The sequence below is a fragment of the Microchirus variegatus genome, assembly GCF_963457635.1.
Source record: "Microchirus variegatus genome assembly, chromosome: 4".
Lineage (NCBI taxonomy): Eukaryota > Metazoa > Chordata > Actinopteri > Pleuronectiformes > Soleidae > Microchirus > Microchirus variegatus.
The window spans coordinates 32,941,735-32,964,184 of NC_139805.1; the positions used below are offsets into that span (position 1 = coordinate 32,941,735).

The 22,450-nt window shown below is 39.7% G+C and overlaps 1 protein-coding gene across 1 annotated transcript in view; it reads left to right on the top strand.

Moving 5' to 3' along the window:
* szt2 (SZT2 subunit of KICSTOR complex) overlaps positions 1 to 22,450 on the top strand; it is a 104,090-nt gene that overhangs the window by 28,699 nt on the left and 52,941 nt on the right. Inside the window, exons 38-49 of the mRNA XM_083887663.1 lie at positions 618 to 843; positions 3,784 to 3,858; positions 4,519 to 4,657; positions 5,775 to 5,919; positions 6,395 to 6,515; positions 6,863 to 7,015; positions 8,190 to 8,292; positions 8,747 to 8,861; positions 9,933 to 10,020; positions 15,565 to 15,683; positions 15,765 to 15,929; positions 18,622 to 18,706. Of these exons, the coding sequence (XP_083743789.1) occupies positions 618 to 843; positions 3,784 to 3,858; positions 4,519 to 4,657; positions 5,775 to 5,919; positions 6,395 to 6,515; positions 6,863 to 7,015; positions 8,190 to 8,292; positions 8,747 to 8,861; positions 9,933 to 10,020; positions 15,565 to 15,683; positions 15,765 to 15,929; positions 18,622 to 18,706 (1,534 nt within the window). The remainder of the gene's footprint in view (positions 1 to 617; positions 844 to 3,783; positions 3,859 to 4,518; positions 4,658 to 5,774; positions 5,920 to 6,394; positions 6,516 to 6,862; positions 7,016 to 8,189; positions 8,293 to 8,746; positions 8,862 to 9,932; positions 10,021 to 15,564; positions 15,684 to 15,764; positions 15,930 to 18,621; positions 18,707 to 22,450) is intronic.

Below are 22,450 nucleotides of genomic sequence, written 5' to 3' on the forward strand. Positions count from 1 at the left end.
TATCTACAATATGTTTCACCATAGTAGAGTAAGCCTACATTTTCTGAGAAGATGACTGAGAAGATTCTGTAAGAATTGGGTTATGAGCTTTTTTAGTTCTTCGGTTGAATCTCCTGTGATCTCCTTTTCTTTGAATAATAATACCTTTATTTATAAATCCCTTTTCAAACAGTGACACAAGGCATGTGACGAGGAATTATCGAGACGAGTAGCAAGGCAAAAACGACTTTAGATGGTGAAATGAAACCAAAATATAATAAAACAGTTGATTAAATTAATTAAAATAATATACATATATATATTAAAAGTGAGTTTTTAAATGAAAACACTGTTTACTGAAGTTAAGCGAATTTATTTGTATTTTTTTATTACATAAAAAGTTACATTTTATCAGATGGAGGAAAAAAAAATCAGCTAAACTTAGAATAAGTCCATATCAGTCGACCTCTAGCGCTAAGAGGGGATTGCAGCGATCTAACTGCGATTTTTAAGCCAGTGGGAGATGAAAATAAAAGTTTGAACTGCATCACTAGTGTGTTTTTCAAACACATTTTATTTTATTTTTATTTGTTTCAATCGAACGTAATGTTGCTGCTGTTCATTTTATTCCACCGCAGAGCGAAGATAAGCGGTCCATCACTTTTGCTGCTGCTCCCTGCGACATAAGCACCGACGCCGCCGAGCCGATCAGAGCAGACGACGACGGCGTCGTTCAGAGTCCCGTTAGCGTGGCGGCCGATCGAGGTCATCATTCCGGCGCCGCTCTCCTCCAGACGCCAGACTCGCCGCCCAAGACGCCGTCCTGCATCAGCCTCGCCGAGTCCACACAGTCGGCGTCTCACAGTGAGTCCGACCTCTGTGTCTTTGTTTATTAGGGCCAAAAGAAAGTGTGTTTGGGAAAGAAAACAAGCCAGAATTCTGAGATTAAAGTCAGAATTAAGGCTAATTTGCAATCCCTGTCCCAGGTTGGGCTTTATTACATACACTACATTACATCTATATGTAAAATAGTGTAAAACAGTCTTGTGAGAGGTCATTAGACTATTATATAGATGCTGTAGCTAAGTTTATACCCAATAACATTCAAATGTTATATCAAAATAAAGGTAAATATATCATAAACATGCATTTTCACATCTAAGAATGTACAAAATGGAAGATATCATCTATTTAGAAGATAAAAATAGAAGAAATTAACTAGAATATATACATGATGAGCTTAATATTTACAGTATAAACCAGGATTTTTACTTAAAATATTGGGATGTGTACAAATTTATGTGTAATTGATTTATCTTACTATATTCTAGTGTATGGATATTTTATACGAGTGTGTAATTCGCATGTGCATGTGTGTTTTTAGTCTTGTCAATCACGCTGACTGAAAGTACCTGCTTATGCATGCATGTATATGACGGTAAACTAACAAGGCACACAAAGCGCTGTTTTGTTAGTTCCCCGTTTTAACTACCACAGTTGCCATGGAGACGAGTGCATTTTTAAAAACTAGAAAGTGCACAGAAAGCACACACACACACGGTACTTCCACCAGCCCCCATGTCGCCTTATTAAGGGAACAAAAAAAATCCTGTATCCACCTCCTTAAAAACATCCACACCACTCCTTTACACAGTTATTATTCCATGGTAGAGATTTAAAAAAATAAGTCAAACAGACATATTTCTATATGCGTTTGTAAATTTTTTAATTCTACACCCCCTCACGCTGCTCTGCTCTTTAAGCACTTTGATATTCTCACATTTTCCATAATTTATAAAGGTTTTTTGGGCTCAAACAACCCCGATCGGATGTCTACTACGTATACTTAAATATGTTTTTAATTTTTCAGTATTCTAATTAAGTTTTAAATGGCTGTACAATATATATGACATATTTTAGACGGAGTATGACAGCTACTGTATGAGAGATGTGTGCTGTTAAATTTGCGTTATAATGTCATGAATTTGCAGCTTTTATCGTGTATTTTACACACAAAAGCCCAATGAGGGGAGCGGAATTATTAGTATTATCTATTTCTGCAGCACGTTAGAACTTATGTTAAACTGCTTTGTCCCCATTAAATAAATTAAAAATAAAAATAAAAAAGCTCTCGGACAAGTTTGTTCAAATACCATTGGTGTGAAATAGCCAAAATCGCCCAAAAAGATGGCCGTTCAACCCAAGATGGTGGCCGTCCTGTAGGAGTTACGGCAAAGTCCTCATTGACTTTTTGGACCGTCTTGACACGATTAAAGCGTGTACCAACATTTGTTCATGTACGTAAAACTGAGTTTTTGGGAATGTTCAGACCCTCAAAAACGCTATATTTATAATTATAATATAGGGCTGAGCACTTTAACGGCGGTTAACACAGTGGTTAACGGCTTCGACGTTAGCCCATGACGCATTTCCATGACAACTGACCGGAAAAAGACGCACGCGATGTCATGTTTACGTGACTCCCGATTTGTTAAAATGAGTCTCTAAAGTAGGCGCTAAAGGAGCTAACGGAGCTAACTAGTAAACAATGACTGGACTCCGGTGCCGCGGCACGTAAACATGACATCATACTCGTCTTTTTCTGGTCAGTCGTCATGAAAACGCGCCCTGCGTTGACGTTGACACCGTTATCGTGCCCAGCACTAACAAATAAACCTCTAGGTCAAGTTTGTTCAAATACCATTGGTGCAAAATAGCCAAAAATCGTCCAAAAAATGGCTGTTCAACCCAAAATGTCGGCCTTCCTGTACGACTTACGGCAAAGTCCTCAATGACTTTTTGCACCGTCCTGACATGATTAATGCGTTTACCAACTTTTGTTCATGTACGTGAAACATTTTTTAAAAAAAATCACCTGATGACCTATTTTTCACTTTTCGCACGTAAATCTTCACCAGGATTGATGCAGTCAAAGAAATCTGTGAGTTTTTGGGGTATGTCCATGCCCTCAAATACATGATAATAACAATAATAACAACTTCAGTTGGACCCTAAAAAGCTTTATTTCTCCTGCACTTCTTAAAACCACAGCTGCAAAGCGTCGTTGGCTGTAAATTGACGGATTGACTCTTTATTTTTGTGTCAGCCCACAAAAAAAAGCACAACTCCAGCTTTTTGTCTGATATTTCATCTCATTTCACTTTATTGTCGAAGGTTATGGATTCTTTTTTGAGGTTTAAACTAATTCACCACCTGGCAAATCAAATGTACCACAGCAGAAGCTTCTCTAGTTTTTCATTGTCCAACACAAATAAATCAGCACACGTGAAGGCGTTTTAGTGGAATAAAATATGTCTTTAAGTCGTGATAAATAGGTCAGAACAACACGAAATGAGCCTCATCCACAGTTTTCTCTGAGCTCGTAATTCACCACATGAAGTGTTTTCCTCTGGAGTAACATTTAACGTCCTGAATAAAGATCCAGACTTGTCTATGAAAGCTGATTTTGTGCAAAATGATAAAAGTACAAAAAATTAGGTCAAATAATTGGGTTTTAATACATGAAAAACATTCAAGATGTGTTTGACATTTCTGCTTTGATATTTTAACTATGAGTTGAGGATTAAGAAGAATTTGTCATTTTTGCACACACACACACACACACACACACTAATTTGTGATTGTGACCCATCCCGGTTACAAGCCCAAACCCAGTCTGGGGTCAAACCCTCAATTTTTGGTTGACTAGACCGACCGACACCTTACCACCTGGCTTTTGGATTGGCTTCTTCTCTCTATATATTTTATTTAAAAAAAACAAAACAAACTGTCTTTTTCCCTCAGGCTGCGGCAAACTCCGACCAAGCCGAGTCCAGAGCGTGGTCTCCAGTCAGGGCAGCCTGGACTCAGACATGCAGGGTGAGTCCATCCTCCATGTAAACTTCAAAAAATTACGTCCAGAGGTCGACTGGTACGGTTTACCTGATTTTCTTTATTTCTGATAAAATGTAACGCTTTAATGAAAACGAATAGGACAAAAAAATTATGTGATGTCTTTAGTGTTTTTATTTAAAATAATTGATAAAACAGGTATTCAAAAAAACGTGATCTAGCAAAAAAAAAAAAAAGCTAATAAATGTCATAAATATATATATTTTTAAATTAGCCGATATTTGCATTTTTGCTCTCAGAAACTGTCATAAATGTTTATTTTATTTACTTTATTTTTCTAAAAATTAGCAACGGCCATAGAAAAACCCATATAAGTCGACCTCTATCAGCAGCGTTTATCATGGTTTTTATCAATTCAAATATATCAAATATTTTGTTTGAATGATTTTTTTTATTAAATAAGTTATAAAAAGCAAAGAAACCAGGCACATATTCACTTTGAAGAAGCTGTAAACTCTATAGAGAATCTATTTTTAATCATCATAGAAAACTCTCCAATAGGTGCCAATTAATTTAATAATTAATAATTTGCTTTGCTTCGGTAACAACGATTAAAAAAAAAAAAAAAAAAACATATTGTAAATCATCATTTCATGTTTTTGTTTTTCCGCCTTTGTGTGTTTTCAGGTTACGACGGCGGCAGCAGCGACTCGGAGTGTGAGAGTCCGACTCTGGACGAACACGAGTGTCGCTCTCCGCTGATGCCAGATTTCTGGCTCATAGTGAACATCCACCAGGACAGAGTGAAAGTCTACTCCCACTCCAGGTGAGACTCTAAAGTCTAAAGTCAAAAAGTAAAAACTCTGTTTTAAAGGTGCATTATGTAATAAATCTAAAGCAACTGGCCATAAAATCCTCCTAATATGTCACAGAGACTCAGGAATAATGTTCATATAACAAACTGAACTCACCAACAACAACAGTACGGCCAAAATATTTGCATTAAAAAAAATCTTTTGCAGACTGCAAATCATGTTTATGTTTTGAAATCATGTTTTGGCATGTGGTGCCACCTACCGCCATCTAGCAATCATTGCAGTCAGTAGAAACTCAGCTGCCGAGCAACCACGGGTTGCCAGTTACGTCAGAAAACGAAACCTAAAAGTCCTCGGTTTTTTTAATTTGAATGTAGTAACCGTTTTTGGCCACATTCTTACATATGGCACTTCTAACTTTGAAATAAAGCAAATGAAACTTTAAAATACAACACAGTGTGGAATGAAATAGGAACAGGCTGGAGTCAAGAGGTTAAAAACCATGTTTTAACCTTAAAATAAACAAAAAAAATTAAATAAAAGAGGTTGTTATAGGTTAAACACAACTCTACAGGGTTTTAACTAGTGCAGTGCACCTTAATGGCGGTTAACAGCGTCAACATTAACGCACGTTAACGCACAACGTGTTTCCATGACGACTGACCGGAAATAGATGCGCATGAAGTCATGTTTACGTGACTCCCGATTGTTAAAATGAGTCTCTAAAGTAACGCTAAACTTTAAAAACAGAGGCACACATATGCAGTACACAGGTACGCTGGGTATTTGTTGCGCTGCTCTTTTGGTTTAATAAACAGACCGCTCAAGTTTGACTGTGGGGGCGCTAACGGCGGTAAACGAGCTAATGCAGCTAACGGAGCTAAATGGTAAACGGTGCCTGGACTCCACGCACACGCGTCTTTTTACGGTCAGTCTTCATGGAAACGCGACATGCGTAAACGTGCGTTAACCTTGTGCCCAGAACTAGTTTTAACCAAAAGATGCAAATAAAACGGTAAAATTCAACACAGGGCGGAACTTCCTGTCTGCAGTTTCTTGACGGATAATAAAAAAAATGGCTGTGATTGAATCGCGGTGATTTCAGCGGATTTTGTCAAATCTTTCCAGATGCTTCACAGAAGGGAAAGAGGTCAGTGCCGAGGAGCTGGAGAAGAAGGAAGAGGAGGAAGAAGAGCAGGATCTGCCCGAGTACTTGCAACTGCATCAAATGGTGGTCAGGAAGATTGGTGAAATCTGCCGAATCGTCAACCAGGTGAGCGACGCTCGCAGCGCTCGGCAACCTGTTGTTATTGTTGTTGTTTTCCCCCGTCCTTTAGTGTGTAATTAATCTTTTTTTAATAATTAAAGTGAGTTCCGTAAGTTTTCAGCTTCTTAAATGTCAATATTTTATGGTTTCCTTGCTCCACACAACAAGGAAATCATTAAATCTGAACAATTTTAGTTAAATGAGACCTTTGAAGAACATCATCATTTTGAGGTTTGGAAAACATGAATGAACATTTTCTGACATTTTATGGCCCAGACAATGGAGAAAATAATCATTTGTCGCAGCAGTGTTGTGGAAAATGTAGTAAAACCTGATTTTCTGCCCGTTATTTAAAACGTATACCCACATTAATCAGCGAATTTTGGGAAACACTGAAAGTAAAGTCCCATCAACTATTTTGTCAGTTTCTTTTTGCTCAGTTATATATATTGTGTGTGTGTGTGTGTGTGTGTGTGTGTAGCGTATGCTGCTGCAGGACCTTCACGACAGCCATGTGTGTAACTCCCTGCTGGTGGCCGAGAGTGAGGAGGACATCTGGAAGAACGAGTCTCTGTACAGGCAGAGGCTCAACACCTCTGATGGTGAGTCACCGAGGAGGAGGCGGTGTTATGGTTTCATCCGTCCAGGTTTAGAGATTACCAGACTGTGGTTGGAGGTGAAATACATTTTTTAGTATTTGGCTGAACGGACCCTTTAACCTTACTCTGCCCTCTGCAGCTGTGTCTGTTGACGGTTATTATTATTCTCTGACAATGCGCTCATTTTTGCCACGTTAAAATGGCAGGAAAACTAATTTAAAATTCCACTTTTTGAAAGCTTTAATGTAAACAGAACTACATGACATTTTTGTTGCGTGGGTCAAGGGCCCTATCATGACTGTGAGTCCTATGAGTTATTATTGTTATTTTTCTCCTTCTCTCCTGCACAGATTACAGCGCAGAGGAGAGCTACCCGGCCAGAGATTACCTGGCGGCCACCATGCAGTTCATCCCGGGACACTTTGCCTGTGATGTGGTGTGGAGCACAATCATCCACATTCACCCGCGTCTCAAGATGGGGCCCAACATGGGGGTGTCCAGAGGTGAGTGGCTGTTTTTGTTCAAGGAAAAAAATGAAATGGGCTTTGACAGTGAGCTGACTTTATTCATAAAAACAAAAAGTATCTTGAAATGACTTGATATTTCAAAACATGATAGTCGGCATCACCCCGAACAGGGATCCACTGAAAATATTTGCAAATCTCTTACGGAATCATTTTGATTAATTTTTTTAAATTAAGGAAATTATCCATTTGCCCTGATGCACTTTGACAGTGAGGTGACTTTTTTCATAAAAACAAAAAGTATCTTGAAATGACTTGATATTTCAAAACATGATAGTCGGCATCACCCCGAACAAGGATCCACTGAAAATATTTGCAAATCTCTTACGGAATAATTTTGATTAATTTTTTTTAATTAAGGAAATGATCCATTTGCCCTGATGCACTTTGACAGTGAGGTGACTTTATTCATAAAAACAAAAAGTATCTTGAAATCTTTTAAAACATGATAGTCAGCATCACCCTAAACAAGGATCCATTGAAAATATTTGCAAATCTTTTACGGAATAAATTTGATGAATTTTTGAAATTGAGGAAATTATCCATTTGCCCTGATGCATTTTGACAGTGAGGTGAAATTATTCATAAAAACAAAAAGTATCTTGAAATGACTTGATATTTTAAAACATGATAGTCCGCATCACCCTAAACAAGGATCCATTGAAAATATTTGCAAATCTCTTAAGGAATCATTTTGATGAATTTTTGAAATTGAGGAAATGATCCACGCCCTGATGCACTTTGAAAGTGAGTTAACTTTATTCATAAAAACAAAAAGTATCTTGAAATGACTTGATATTTTATAACATGATAGTCAGCATCACACTGAACAGGGATCCATTGAAAATGTTTGCAAATCTCTTGGGGAATAATTTTGATGAATATTTGAAATTGAGGAAATTATCGATTTGCCCTGGTGCACTTTGACAGTGACTTTCTTCTCAAAAACAAAAAGTATCTCAGAATGACTTGAAATTTACCATCATAATAGTCGGCATCACCCTGAACAAGGATCTGTTGAAAATACTTGCAAACCTCTTAAAGAATAATTTTCATGAATTTTTGACATTGAGGAAATTTGCACTTGCACTTTGGATTTTGAGGTGACTAACCAATTAATTTTTCAAATTTGCTTCATGTCTCCCCGTCACAGCAATCCAGGCCCTACGCTCTGTGCTCAACTCCTTCAGCGTGAGCAACAGGAAGAACATGTTTGTGTACCAGGAGCGTACAACCAAATCCGTCTTCTACCTCAGGTTCGATGAGTTTTCCTCACTCTACTCAATCAATTTTCCTTTTTGTTTTTGTCCACATCATAATTCAAGGTGCTTTTTTTGTAGCCTTGTCACTCTCAAATTCACTCAACAAAATATTTAATCTTAGTCTCCTTTTGCAGCGTTCTGTTACAACGCCGCTCACCTGTAACTGAGCTTTATGGAGATTCAGTGTGCTGGAACTGAAAAACCGCCCACAGATGAATGTGGTGGAAAGGAAGTAGAGCTTCAAATGAAGCTGTCAAACGCTGCACTTCAAAAACATTTTTCAGATGGCCGTGCCAATCACGATTTTTAGTAAACACGGCGCGTTGTTTTTGAGCGTGAGCATCTGTGAGACAAAGAGTTTCTGTAGATAAGAAAGATGAGGGAAAAAAGTGGAATTTTTCCCTCCCAAAAAAATACATAACTGTTGATTTATTTATTCTCTTTGCAGACTTTGTGAAACTTCACTCACGGGGAAATACTCTGACGTGGACGGAAACCTCCACACCACTCGCTCCCTGGGGCTCTTCAGGAGTCAAGAGCCGCTGATTTCCGAGGACCTCACGGTACGTCACTAAATACTGCGGGGTAAAGGGTGGTCAACAGAGAAATACTGCTAAAGGAGCCATTGATGCTCTACGCAATAGACAGAGATCATATTTGCGTTCATTTCGATCTTACGATGACGGACGAAAACGGAGCAATACCACCAGAAATCGTGGGGGGGCAGTATACTGTAGGGTCATAGTCCGATCAGTCAGGAAAAAGATGAAGAGAGAGAGAAAAGTCATCGGTTAGTATATTGTCCAAAAATTGATAAAGAAGACATAGTATTGTATGTCGTCCAAAATTTGACAAAAAAGTCATGTTAGTATTTTTATCCAAAATTTGACAAAAAAGTCATAGTATAGTTTGTCGTCCAAAATTTGACAAAAAAGTCATGTTAGTAGGTCGTCCAAAATTTGACAAATAAGACATGCTATAGTATGTTGTCCAAAATTTGACAAAAAAGTCTTAGGTTAGTATTTAGTCCAAAATTTGACAAAAAAGTCATAGTATAGTATTTCGTCCAAAATTAGACAACAAAAAGTCATACTTTAGTATTTAGTCCAAAATTTGACAAAAAAGTCATCGGTTAGTATTTCATCCAAAATTTGACAAAAAAGTCATGTTAGTATGTTGTCCAAAATTTGACAAAAAAGTCATAGTATAGTATTTCGTCCAAAATTAGACAACAAAAAGTCATAGTTTAGTATGTTGTCCAAAATCAGTTACTTTGTGTTGAATTAATATTTATAACATATCCAGTCGCTAGCATAAGAAGGGACAGAGAGACCCATTTACAAATAGAGAATGGTGCTAGCATGCTAATGCCTGCTAGACACTGGTGTGGGGGGGGGGGGATACCACGAACTAAGTAAAAACTTTTCAAGCTTTGGCAAAAATGTTTTCATAAAATTAGTAGGTATAAGCTTAAGCTGTCACACTAATATCTGCTGACTCATATGAAATGTTCAATTAGCACTGGGAGCAATGTTAGCATCATCGAAAAGTGTTCATCTGCTCTCACATTCATACAGTGTGTTTTTTTTATGCTGGGGTCACATTGTCGATTAGTTTCTGTTCTGTGTCCTCAGGGTTCCAGGACGTCTCTGGAGGGTTCTCGTCCGGTCGGACAAGTGGACAAGCACATCCTGCTGCTGGTCCACGGAGTGGGAAATGCAGGTAAGAGCTGGGGGAAAAATGTAGAGACGCTGGCTACGATTTTTAAAAAATGTAAATAATTCAAGATGTTTACGTCTGAGTCGGGAACATTCAAAATCCACTTCTTTTTGAAGGCGTCGGTGTTACTTTGGGTAAAAGTCCACACAAAAGTCTGTACAAGACTAAGTGGAAGGAGTTTTCAAACCAGAGAAACATGAGCTTGTGTTTGATGCCTTTGAAACTTTGGCAGCAGCCTCCCCCCTTCATTGATTTCTCAAATTTTGGTGAGATCTGAAAGCACAGTATTACGCCGCAGTGGTACAACCTCAATGCGAGTGTAGAGAAAATTCAGTTAAATCAAAGTACAGTGGTTGCTGCTGTTTCTGGCAAACACATAATGACTGAGAAGAAGAAGTAGATCCAGAGCCAAAGCTTGTGGCTTTGCCTGCCCTGAAGGTTTCTTTTTTGTTTTTCCAACCAATCAGTAAGAAAGTTGTGATTGAAGTTTTTTTTGTTTTTTTTTAGTCGCCACAAAGAAAGAGCATGGAGATGGAAATTGGTTTTTCCCTAAGATGTGTGTGTGTGTAACCCTACAGCCTGAGGTTTTGAATGTGTGGGAGAACACGGTGTGCATGAATGATTTTTAACAAAAAAAAAAAAACACAGCCGAGCAGCCAAAAGAAAGGCCAGCACCTTTTCAAACACACTGTACTTGTAGCACATGATTGACACCTCCTTACTTGTTTCCTTAACAAAGTTTTGTCTCAAGAAAACTCCTTACTAATACACTTGATAACAGAGCTTGGTATTAAAGCGGACCAAGACTGGAAGTTCCAATTAACGCTATTTTTTAGAGTGTATCTGCGTCATTTCCTTGTTTCGAAACAAACAGTTCAGCCACTGCGGGGAACGCTGTGTTTTATTGTAATCTCAGGCTCAGCGAGATCTCTGAAAAAACCCTGTCCGGTTACGTAAACAGCGGACTTTAGTAGCATTAAAGGGGCAGCTGAGAAGTTGAAAAGAAAGAAAGAAACATGGACGCAAACGTACCGTAAGTTAGCCATTGTGAGCAACACCAGTCGATAACAACGCTGTACACAGCCGTGTAGCCCCCTAGTGGTATGCGAGCTGTGGAATTTTAACCAGGCTGCATAGAAAATTAAGCAAATAACGAAGAAATATATTGAATTATAGTTTTTTTATTTAATTGCTTGGCACTTTAACATGCTAACGGTGTCAACGGCGTTGGCGCATGTGAACGCATGGCGCGTTTCCGTGACGACTGACCGGAAAAAGACGCACGTGACGTCATGTTTACGTGACTCCGGATTGTTAAAACGAGTCTCTAAAGTAACGCTAAACTTTAAAAACAGAGGCACACATACGCAGTACACAGGTACGCTGATTATTTGTAGCGCTGCACTTTTCGTTTAATAAACAGACCGCTCCAGTTCGACTGTAGGCGCGATAACAACGGTAAAGGAGCTAACGGGTAAACGGCGCCTGGACTCCGGTGCCGCGGCACCTAAACATGACGTCACGCGCATCTTTTTCTGGTCAGTCACTATGGAAGCGCGTCTTGTGTTAACGTGCGTTAACGTTGATGCCGTTAACGCAGTTGGCACACATTCAGATATACGGCTAGAGCAGCGAGGATGTAGAATCCCTGTTGTGTGTTTCACTGATTTCTTCTTCTTCTTATCTAATACAGTAGACATTAGCAGCATTAAAGGGACAGTTCAAGGTTACCTCATCACCTCCAACTTGCATTCCAGTTGAGAAGTCGCAAGAAAGAAAGAAACGTGGACGCAAACGTATCGTGAGCTAGCTAACAATGCTCTACACAGCCGTGGTTCAGACTGCGTAGACTATTAAGCGAATAACAAAGAAATTATATCGAATTATAGTTGTTTTTATGTATTTTTTTGATTTTTACTTTTACTCATAAAAGTTGAAAGAAACACAGTAAAGAGCAATGTAGGGCTTTTATTTTCTCTGAAGGAAGTCAGTCTGACATCAACTTTTTTTAATTTTTGTCAATTAAATTGATTTATTTCAATCCTGACTTCCTCTGTTGTTGTGGGAATGAGACGTGTGTCTCAGATCCGCTGTCTGACGATCAAATATCAAACAGTTCTCTGGGTGAATTGGCCCTTTAATCTTTTATCACATATAGATTGCCAACTCACTTTAAAGTCGATTTAAATCGGTGTGGTTTCCAAATTTGTCAGCTTCTTAAACGTGAATATTTTCTCGTTTCTTTGCTCCCTATAACAAAAGAAATGTCAAAGGTTTTTCCAAAAGTTCACACTGCAGTGAACATGAAGCTGTGATAGTCACACCTTCTGTGTCCAGGTCGCGGCATTTTGCTCGGTCCACATGTCGAATCAAAAATAAAAGTCCACAAATAGAAGCTTTAATAGCAAGATGACGAGTGTCTCTCTCTCTGTGTGTGTGTGTGTGTGAGGAAGTGGCCACACAGCAAGTTGCTGTTTCTGCTGTGAGTGTCTGGATGGCAGTGTTGCACTGGGCAAAAATATAATCCTTCCTCTGCTCGATTCCATTCCCTGAAGTTTAAAACTCTTTGAATGTCTGCGTGTTGTGTTGTGTAAGCGTTTCAAACCCTGTGAAGCGTCGTTAAATCAGTATTCTTTCTGTAAGCGATCGACACAGTGGTGGACAGTTTTTCCCCCTCAATGGGTCTGAAAACAGTGGAGACGCCAGGAAAAAGAAGGGTTTAAAATGCACACTTAAGACTTAAATCTCAGTCTACAACATCTTTAGAGTATGTTTGCCACTTTATCTCTCTGATAGACCGCCTTTTTTTCCTGCTGGAATCTCAAATTTGTAAACTGCTCAACAACACTCTCCCCACACCAAACTCCATTGAGAAAATCACAATTTTTAGCTCGTGGTTTACACAGGAGCTGCTGGTCTAACGCTGCCTCGTTTGGCTCATTTATTTCCCTGAGATGAATCCAAATGACGAATTTCCAACACGCGAGTCATGAAATAACATATTGGAGCTTGCTGTTTGGAGGCAGCAGTGGATTAGTAACGCCCAATGGTGGGAAGTAAAATCACTGATTTTCTCTATGGACTTTGGTGTGGGGGAGTGAGTGGTTTTTACAAACTGTTTTCTGTCTGAAAATGCTTTCAAACGGTGAGGAAAAAAGTAGGGATGCACCGATTGCCATTTTTGGGGCCGATTCCGATTACCGATTTTTCAAGAAGTATGACCTGCCGATACCGATTTTAGCCGATACCGATTTCAATTTTTTAAACAACTTTTCAGCATACAGAAAGATATATATTTTTGCATCTTTTCTCCTAAATAGAACATTTTAACATAGAAATACAATCAGTTCACATCCAATATCCAACGAAAAATACAAAATGAATCACTATAAACAGATTACCACTATAAAATTGAACTAAATAATGCTGTGGAATATTCACACACATCTTAAAAGTGCAGTGTTATGGAACCATGTTGTTCACATCCAATATCCAACTAAAAATACAAAAACGAATCACTGCCTGTATGTGTAGTTTATTTAAGTTTAAACATATTTCACAACATAGTACCTACACACAAATAAGTAAATGACCTCACTCTCTCTCTCTCGCTTTCTCGCTCCCGCCCCGTGCCAACAATGCCTCTCCCTCTCTGCGCACACAGGTTTAAATGACAAACAAACAAATGCTGATCAAAAGTTTTGTGCAAGTGATTTAAGGTCCTGACTCTTGTCTTAAATATGACAGGCTTCGTTCAGTGATTGAAACAAATATATAAACATGAATGAAACGTTTACATGCAGAGCGCGCGCTCACTCGCAAAGCAGACGGCAGCGGCGCGGCCGCGCGGATGTTGTGTAATCAAATGCACCGGTATGGCCGTATATTAAAAATTCATATCATAACGAAAAAAAAACGTATTCAGTGTGAACCAGTATACCGCCCAGCTCTACACTCTACTACATGTGCGTGTAGCCGCGTGCACGTGTGTTGCTGATGCTGCGCGATGCGGGTGCATTTGATCGGCTTATTAAAATCGAAATATTCTGTCTGATCGGCCGGTCACCGATTTCGGCCGATCATGTGAAAATTGGCCGGTTCCGATCACTGGCCGATTAATCGGTGCATCCCTAGAAAAAAGCAGCAGATGTGTTCTTAAGACACTGAAGCTGATTTAAATGTCTTTAATTGAGAAAAAACAAACAAAAAGACCAAGTTATTTTCATAATAGTTGCATAAAATCCTAAAACATGACCGTGACTTAAGGTGAAAGAATAAGTTTTTGTGATAGAAGTGATAGAAAACAACAAACAAATGCTTATTAATTTCCCTGAGTTTCCCTGAGTCAGGTTACCATGGTAACTTATCCTGTGAAGCTAACCTGAGCCTCCAGAAGCTTCTGACTCATTCACACATGACATAAATCACCTCGTATTCAAATGAATTTATGGCAGCGTGAATCCGTACGGCAGCACGGTAAAAACTGGATTTTTAGTTTAGTTTTGTTTGCTTCTTTTGGAACAAACTCACAGACGACTGAACTCACTCTCTGTTTGTCCTGGAACTGAAAGTGAGATGTTTCCCATCTCTGGTTTTTATCAGCGCAGAGTTCAGGATTAAGCTCGGAGGTTTTTTTTATTTTTTATTTTTTAAGCCTCAGGCACCAGAACTTTCTTCTCATTTCCTCCGAACCAAAAAAAGAAAGTGTCATCCGCAGTGAGTAACACGCCAGGGTTTCAACGACTGAGATAAAACGGGGTTTCAGAAACAAATCGCACACCTGAACTTCAAGACTTGACCCAGATTGTTAGATTATTTTTCTTTTGATAGTATGCAAGTGTATTTCAGATGATTTAAATACACTTTTATTGTGTTAAATAAATTGATATTTTACTATTTAAATCATCAGCATATGCATTTTTGTTCTTTAAAACTTGATAAATGTTGCAAAAACCTTATTTTTTATCATCCAAAAGTATTTTTTCACATATTTAATACTTAGTTTATACATTATTTGTATTGAATTGTATACTATATTATAATATTATATATTTGCATAAAATGAACCTTAAATTCAAGGTTTGCAAGGCAGCTTTTCTCCAAAATAATCTTTAATATTTTACAATTACACAAACCTCAAATGGCATTTTTACATTTGAATGTATTTAAACCGTATTTAAAAAGCAGACGTTGTCTTCCATTCTCAAAATAAACTCCCCGATGTGTCTGTCTGGCTCCGATTGGACAATACCAGCTGTCAATCACACTGGTGTCCAGTTATACGTCATTTTTGTTTTATTTATCTTTTCTGTTACTCATGCTCCATTGGCTCCTCAGGAAAATGTTTACCAACATTTTAAATCATGCGAGGAGTAGTTTACCGCGTTTCATTTGCAACCAGTTGTACCACCCCCTGGTGGCTGTTGTGTGACGTCCGTGCCCATAAATGTCCCATTTACGACGTGCTGTAATATCTGGTGGACTCTGGCCCACGTATGTTAGTGTTTCTGCGGCACTAATGTTATTTTTGTACTTTTTTATGTTCAGGTCCGGAGATCTCGGGCGAGCTGGTGAAGGTTTTGCGGAAGCGTCTGGACGAGACCACCCTGGACATCATCACGGTCATGCTCGTCAGGAACTGCAAACTGACGCCAGCTGATGTCGAGGTGAACTGCCTGGTGATCTCCTTTGTTTGTTACATCCTGAGAGGGAAAAAGCCACCAAACTGTTGTCTCTCCTCCCCTCAGTTCATCCAGCCGTCAGGGTCTCCAGCCACCGAGGTGATGAACTTCAGCCTGCCGTCGTACTGTCTCCCCTGGCTGCCCGCCGTGGCTCACTACCTCAGACAGAACCTGCTCATCTTCCTGCATGTCCCAAAGTACACTGACAGCAACACCGCACACCACTTCAAGGTACTGTCGCAACCCCGAAGTTCTGCAACGAACAAAAACTCAATACCCAATAATCTTGGTTGCATTTTTACCAACTACAATCATGTAGGTCGTAAATTCACAGTAATGTACAAGTGGTTACTTGGCACAACGAGCTGGCTACAGAATGGGCCTGTAAAGCAGAATGTAAACCATAAGCATAACAAATCTGTGATTTTTATTTGGTCACGACAGAAACAAATATCTTTCTCATTGTACTTGTCTAGATTCTGTCTCTTGGAACCCTTTTGCACTCATCATCCTTCTGTGAATGAGTCTTTATTAGGGTTCGAGCGCAAAGTGCGTAAAAACTGAAGGCGTTCTTCTACTTCTTCCAATTCAATCGCATCTTTTGAGCGCCCGAACGTACCCCCAAACTCACGTGCGTTCGATGAAAATTGGAAATGGGAGGGGCAAATAACTGCTCCGCCCCCAAAAACTGGTTGGCCTATTGGAGTTCTTCTTCTTCTTTTTCCAAATGAATCGCTTTTTTGAACGCCCAAGCATAAACCAAAACTTACAGATTTCTGCGACCGCATCAGACCTACTCAAAATTTACGTCTGAAAGTGGTTCGGTGAACATGCGTCAAAAATTGGAAACGGGAGGGGCAAATAACTTCACCGTCCCCAAAAACTGGTTGGCCTATTGGAGTTCTTCTTCCTCCAATTCAATCGCATTTTTGAGCGCCCGAACATACCCCAAAACTCACGTGCGTGCGTTGAAAATTGGAAATGGGAGGGGCAAATAACTGCTCCGCCCCCAAAAACTGGTTGGCCTATTGGAGTTCTTCTTCTTCTTTTTCCAAATGAATCACATTTTTGAGCGCCCAAACATACCCCATAACTTACGGTTTCTGCGACTGCATCAGACCTGCTGAAAATTTACGTCTGAAAGTGGTTTCAGTGAACGTGCCTTGAAAAATGGAAATGTCTGAAAGTCGTTCGGTGAACATGCGTTGAAAACTGGAAATGGGACGGGCAAATAACTGCACCGCCCCCCAAAAACTGGTTGGCCTCAGTATCGGGTTTAGCAGTACATGACCAAAACTTGGTACAAGTGTTTATTAGGTCAGGACGATCAAAAAATCTAATGCAGACCTGAGCTCTAAAACCAACAGGAAAGCCGCCATCTTGGATTGAACGTTTGCTAATTGGCGATTTTGTCGATTACGCACCAATGCTATTTTTCTCTTTTGCGTTTTGTTGACAAGGTTATGAGTAGACTTTTTTTTTTTGTAACATTTTTAGACATTTTTAGTAACGAAGCTTCATGCTCGGGCTCGACAATAAGTGGAAAACAAATCTTATCGATCAAATCAATATTTCCTTATATGGTTTTTAAAATAATACATATATAAGAGATATATGGAGAAATAAAGGTTGTTTCTCACACACTCTAAAAGTTTTTAGAGTGTATTTATTCTGTAAATACACTCTAAAATGTAATATCTTAATATCTTGGACTTTTTTAATGTTAAATGAATATGGATAATTTTGGAAACAGCAAAACTGACTATAAATATGGTCAAATTCTGCTGTAACACAAATACTTGAAGACTCAAAGAAGTCTTATTATAAAAATTAGTTTTTTATATATCAATTTGTCAATTACATGTATGAATTGATGTATTTCGCTATCTTATTCAGCCTTTAAAACTGAAATGAACAAAATTGACTGTTTTGACTGGTTTAAAATGAAATAAGTTACTTTTTTATATCTATAATTGTGTAGATTTCATGTATGTTTCAATCAATATGTTATATTTAGTGTTTATATTAAATTTTATCAATGCAACAGCCTTTACATATATCGTGTCTCATGTCATGATATAGATATATATAGTAATTGCCAGTAAAAGTGTTGCAAAGGAGTGACTACAAACCTGATTTAGTCAACATTAACGCTGTTATTAAGGTTAGTAAACACTGAGTGAGTGGCTTTTTTGGATGTTAAACTCTTCGTTCATCGTGGAGAGGAAATGTTTATTTGTCGCAGCTCGGGTCTAATTTTGTTAACCGTTGCTCATGATAATTCATTATAACACCGAGTTATTCCCGACAACAGAGTCTCGATTGGGGCAGAAAAAAAAACTGGAGCAGTTCCCATAAAACAACAGTTTAACTTTAACGATCTTAACCACTTAAACTTGGAAGTCGTGCAGCAAGAGGAAAAGAAAGTGATGTGGCTTAAGTGCTAATAATCTTACGCTGCACATTCATCTGCGGTAAATACTGACAAAGGTTGACACTGTGAAACCTCTAAAAATCATTCTTGTTTGGCGAAGAGTCAGAAGTACAAGTGGAATTAAAATAAGGATTGTGGCATTTGTTTAAGCAGGATCAATGACTCCTCACAGGGAAAAAAAATAAAAATCTCTCCCATAATCACATAATCGCATAATCCCACAATCCACTGCTGCTGCTGCAGCCGTCGGTGTGTGAGCGAGGCTGAGTAATTAAAAGTGTCTGTGTGTCATTAATCAGAATGAGTCCACCTGTACTCGTGTAGTGCTCCGGATTGAAAAAATGACTAAAATCTCCAACTGTGGCACAGACTGAAATCATCTTTGACAGGTCTCACTGTGGAGTGTGAAAATAAGTGCTGACTTGTGTGGTTTTTTCCCCAGATTCCACAGGCTGATTTCTCTCTCTCTCTCTCTCTCTCTCTCTGCAGCACTACTTCCATTTGAGCAGCGATGTGGCTGATGGTGATATCTACCTCTATAATAAACCTGGAGGCCAGGGGACCGGAGGCAAAGGTAATCATCATATTGTTGGAAACAGATCTGCCACCGGAGGCTTCCAGACGTGTGTGCACTTGTATTCGTTACCTCTTTTAGGACCAGAAAGACTGACCTTGTCAGGACCAGGAGTCCTCATGGAGACCAAAACCTGGTCTGAATGAGACAGGACTGGTTTCTCACACGAGGCGTTCAATATAACTTATATATCAAAGAATTTGCTGTAAATAATATTGATGGGCACCTTAACGGGGGTTAACGGGGTCAACGTCAACGCACATTAACGACGTCATGTTTACGTGCCGCCGCACAGGACTCCGGGCACCGGTTACCAGCTAGCTCCATTAGCTGCGTTTGCTCTTTTAGCGCCGTAAGCGTGCCTGTAGTCGAACTGGAGTTAACGGCGGTGAATGCCGTCAACGTTAGCGCATGTTAACACATGACGCGTTTCCTTGACGACTGACCGGAAAAAGTGGAGCCCATCTGTAGTACTGTCATCGCCCACTAGGGGGGGTCGTGGCCCACATTTAATCCTCAGTAATAGAACTAATATCAAAGAATTTGCTGTAAATAATAGTGATGGGCACCTTAACTGAGGTTAACAGGGGTCAACGTCAACGCACATTAACGTCGTCATGTTTACTTGCCGCCACACCGGACTTCGGGCACCGTTTACCAGCTAGCTCCATTAGCTGCGTTTGCTCCTTTAGCGCTGTTAGCGTGCCTACAGTCGAACTGGAGTTAACGGCGGTGAATGGCGTCAACGTTAACGCACGTTAACGCATGACGCGTTTCCATGACGACTGACCGGAAAAAGTGGAGTCCATCTGTAGTACCGTCGCCGCCCACTAGGGGGGTCGTGGCCCGCATTCAATCCTCAGTAATAGAACTAATATCAAAGAATTTGCTGTAAATATTAGCGATGGGCACATAAACGGCGGTTAACGGGGTCAACGCACATTAACAAAGCCATGTTTACGTGCCGCCACACCGGAGTTCGGGCACCGTTGCTCCTTTAGCGCCGTTAGCGTACCCCCAGTCAAACTGGAGTTAACGGCGGTGAATGACGTCAACGTTAACGCACGTTAACGCATGACGTGTTTCCATTACCGACTGACTGGAAAAAGTGAAGCCACGTTTACGTGCCGCCGCACCGGAGTCTAGGCACCGTTTACCAGTTAGCGCAGTTAGCGCCTACAGTCGAATGAAACGGGCTGTTTATTAAACGAAAAAGAGCAGCGCTACAAAAGTTACAAAAGTTTAGCGCTACGTTAGAGACTCATTTTAGCAATCGGGAGTCGCGTAAACATGACGTCACGCCCATCTTTTTCCACCCAGTCCCCATATCGTCGTCGTCCTTCCTCGTGCAATACGATAATCTATTACACGATATTTTAATTAATAAATGAAGCTGCTCTAAAGTAAACTTAAGTCTCTGCCAGTTTCACTCGCCGGGTGTCACTCCTTCATGTCTCCTCATGGTGGCGCTCAAATGAATGAGGGGATAAATGATGGAGAAAAGGTATGCTAATTAAGAAAGAATAGAGAAACCCAGCACTTTTAAAGTTTTCATATTTACGATTTAGTTTTCTTCAGTTAGACGGATATCGTGATGTTATCGCAATAATATTGATTATGACAGAATCGTTGTATCGTGATATTATCGGGTATCGAAGAAACCAGAAAATATTCACTTTTATGAAGCTGAAACAATCCGAAATCTTGTTTTAATCTATCAAAATAGTTGACGATTAATTTAGTAATCGAAGGAAGGAGTGCCCTCTGCTGGACCTTGCAGGAAGTACTTCACACAGTCTTTGTGCTTTGAGGCTGTATATTTTTGAACTTTTTAAGTCCAAACAGCCTTCTTTTCTAATCAAGTAGGCCAGGTGTGATCAAAGTCTGGCCCGTGGCCCGATTGTGGTACTTGGAAAGGCTGTCTTTAGGAGTTTGCGTTAAATTCCATTGTCATTTCAACAAAAAAGCAGTTGTTGCTCAATAAATAAACGTGTTTGCGACTTCATTATGGATTGGAGTTCTTCAGGAGTCTGCACACCACCGACGTTGACGTTAGCGAAGCGGTTTTAACGTTAACCTCGTTTCATACACGAGGAAATCATTTAATAGATAGTTTGCTCTGACTTGACGCTTTCCATGGACTCCTCTCTCGCTGTTGTTAATCTGCTGATGCGATGGAGGCAGCGCGCAGATATGCTGACAGTTTCCTTTTTCACTATTTATAACCACCACCACATTAAATTCCCCAACACATTTTCCCTCTGCCTGTCTGCCATAACAAACCCCTTCACTCTTATTCACCTCACAATTCACACACACACGACGCTAATTTATTAGATGAGCATCAGCACTGCAGCAAACCAAACCTCACACGGAGACACTGATCTCACATCGTCTGTGCTGCTGCTGGAGTTCTTCCCTCATTTGTGTTTGCTTTTTAAAAAACCACCAGCCTAATTAGGAGCCCCCGTTGCCTGTTGCAGGAGAAAGCATCCGAGTTGTTGTGCTAATTATATCGGATTTGTTAAAACCACAAGTGTATTTCCTCTACTGCCTGCCCTGGTATCACACTAACGATGATGCGGACAGTCAGACGTCTCAGTTCTGTCATTGTCCCGCTCATATATTTCAATTACAGTCAAATAAAAACAACAGGTCCATATCACATTGCAGTTTTCTCACTTACATCCACGGCCGCAACTACCGATACCGGTTTTCATAACCAAAAAATGTCAGAAAATGTTGATCCGTCATTATCAAACTTGGGATTTGACTATGATTCAGTTTTAATGATTTTTCTTTGTTATATGGAGCAAAGAAACCAGAAAATATGTCACTGGATCCTTAAGTATTTCTTTAAATCTATAATCTAAAACTGAATTAAAAAACAGATTTATTTATTTATATTAGTGCTGTGCACGTTAATGTGTTAGCGGAAGTTAACGGTGTGAACTTTAACGCACGTTAGCGCATGGCGCGTTTCCATTACGACTGACCGGAAAAAGCGACGTCTGGGGTCCAGGCGCCGTTTATCAGTTAGCTGCGTTAGCTGCGTTAGCTCCTTCAGCGCCGTTAGCGCAGCTACAGTCGAACTGGAGCGGTCTGTTCATTAAACGAAAAGAGCAGCGCTACAAATAACTAGCGTACCTGTGTACTGCCTATGTGTGCCTCTGTTTCTAAAGTTTAGCGTTACTTTAGAGACTCATTTTAACAATCGAGAGTCACGTAAACATGAAGTTAGTCGTCATGGAAACATACCATGCGCTAACCTGCATTACCGTTGGCGACTTTAACACCGCTAACCTCCATTAATATGCCCAGCACAAAATTTCCCCAAAATAAAGGCAAATACCAAAAAAAAGTCTAAAGCAAAAACTGTATTTGTTGCCAAAAGTTTTATGTATGCGAAGCCGCTCTTGGCACAAAATGGCTGCCACCTTAAAGCAAGGCCCTTGCCTCAATAAAGTACATATAAAAGGCTTATTTAAAGGCTGTACGAAGACAAAATGAGGGTTTATTTGAAAGTGAATGTACACTTGTACAAACATACTTATGCGTAGCACATATAAACAAGTTTATGCCACTGTGTCTCGCTGTTAAACAACATTTTCTGACTGAAAATGGAGGTTTTAGTCAGTTAATAAACTGCTAACTCTCTGGAGTTGTTTATCCACCGTCGCCTCTATCAGTCGGTGTTTGAAATCCTTCAGTATTCCTTTAACTCCTGTTTCCCTGCAAACTAAA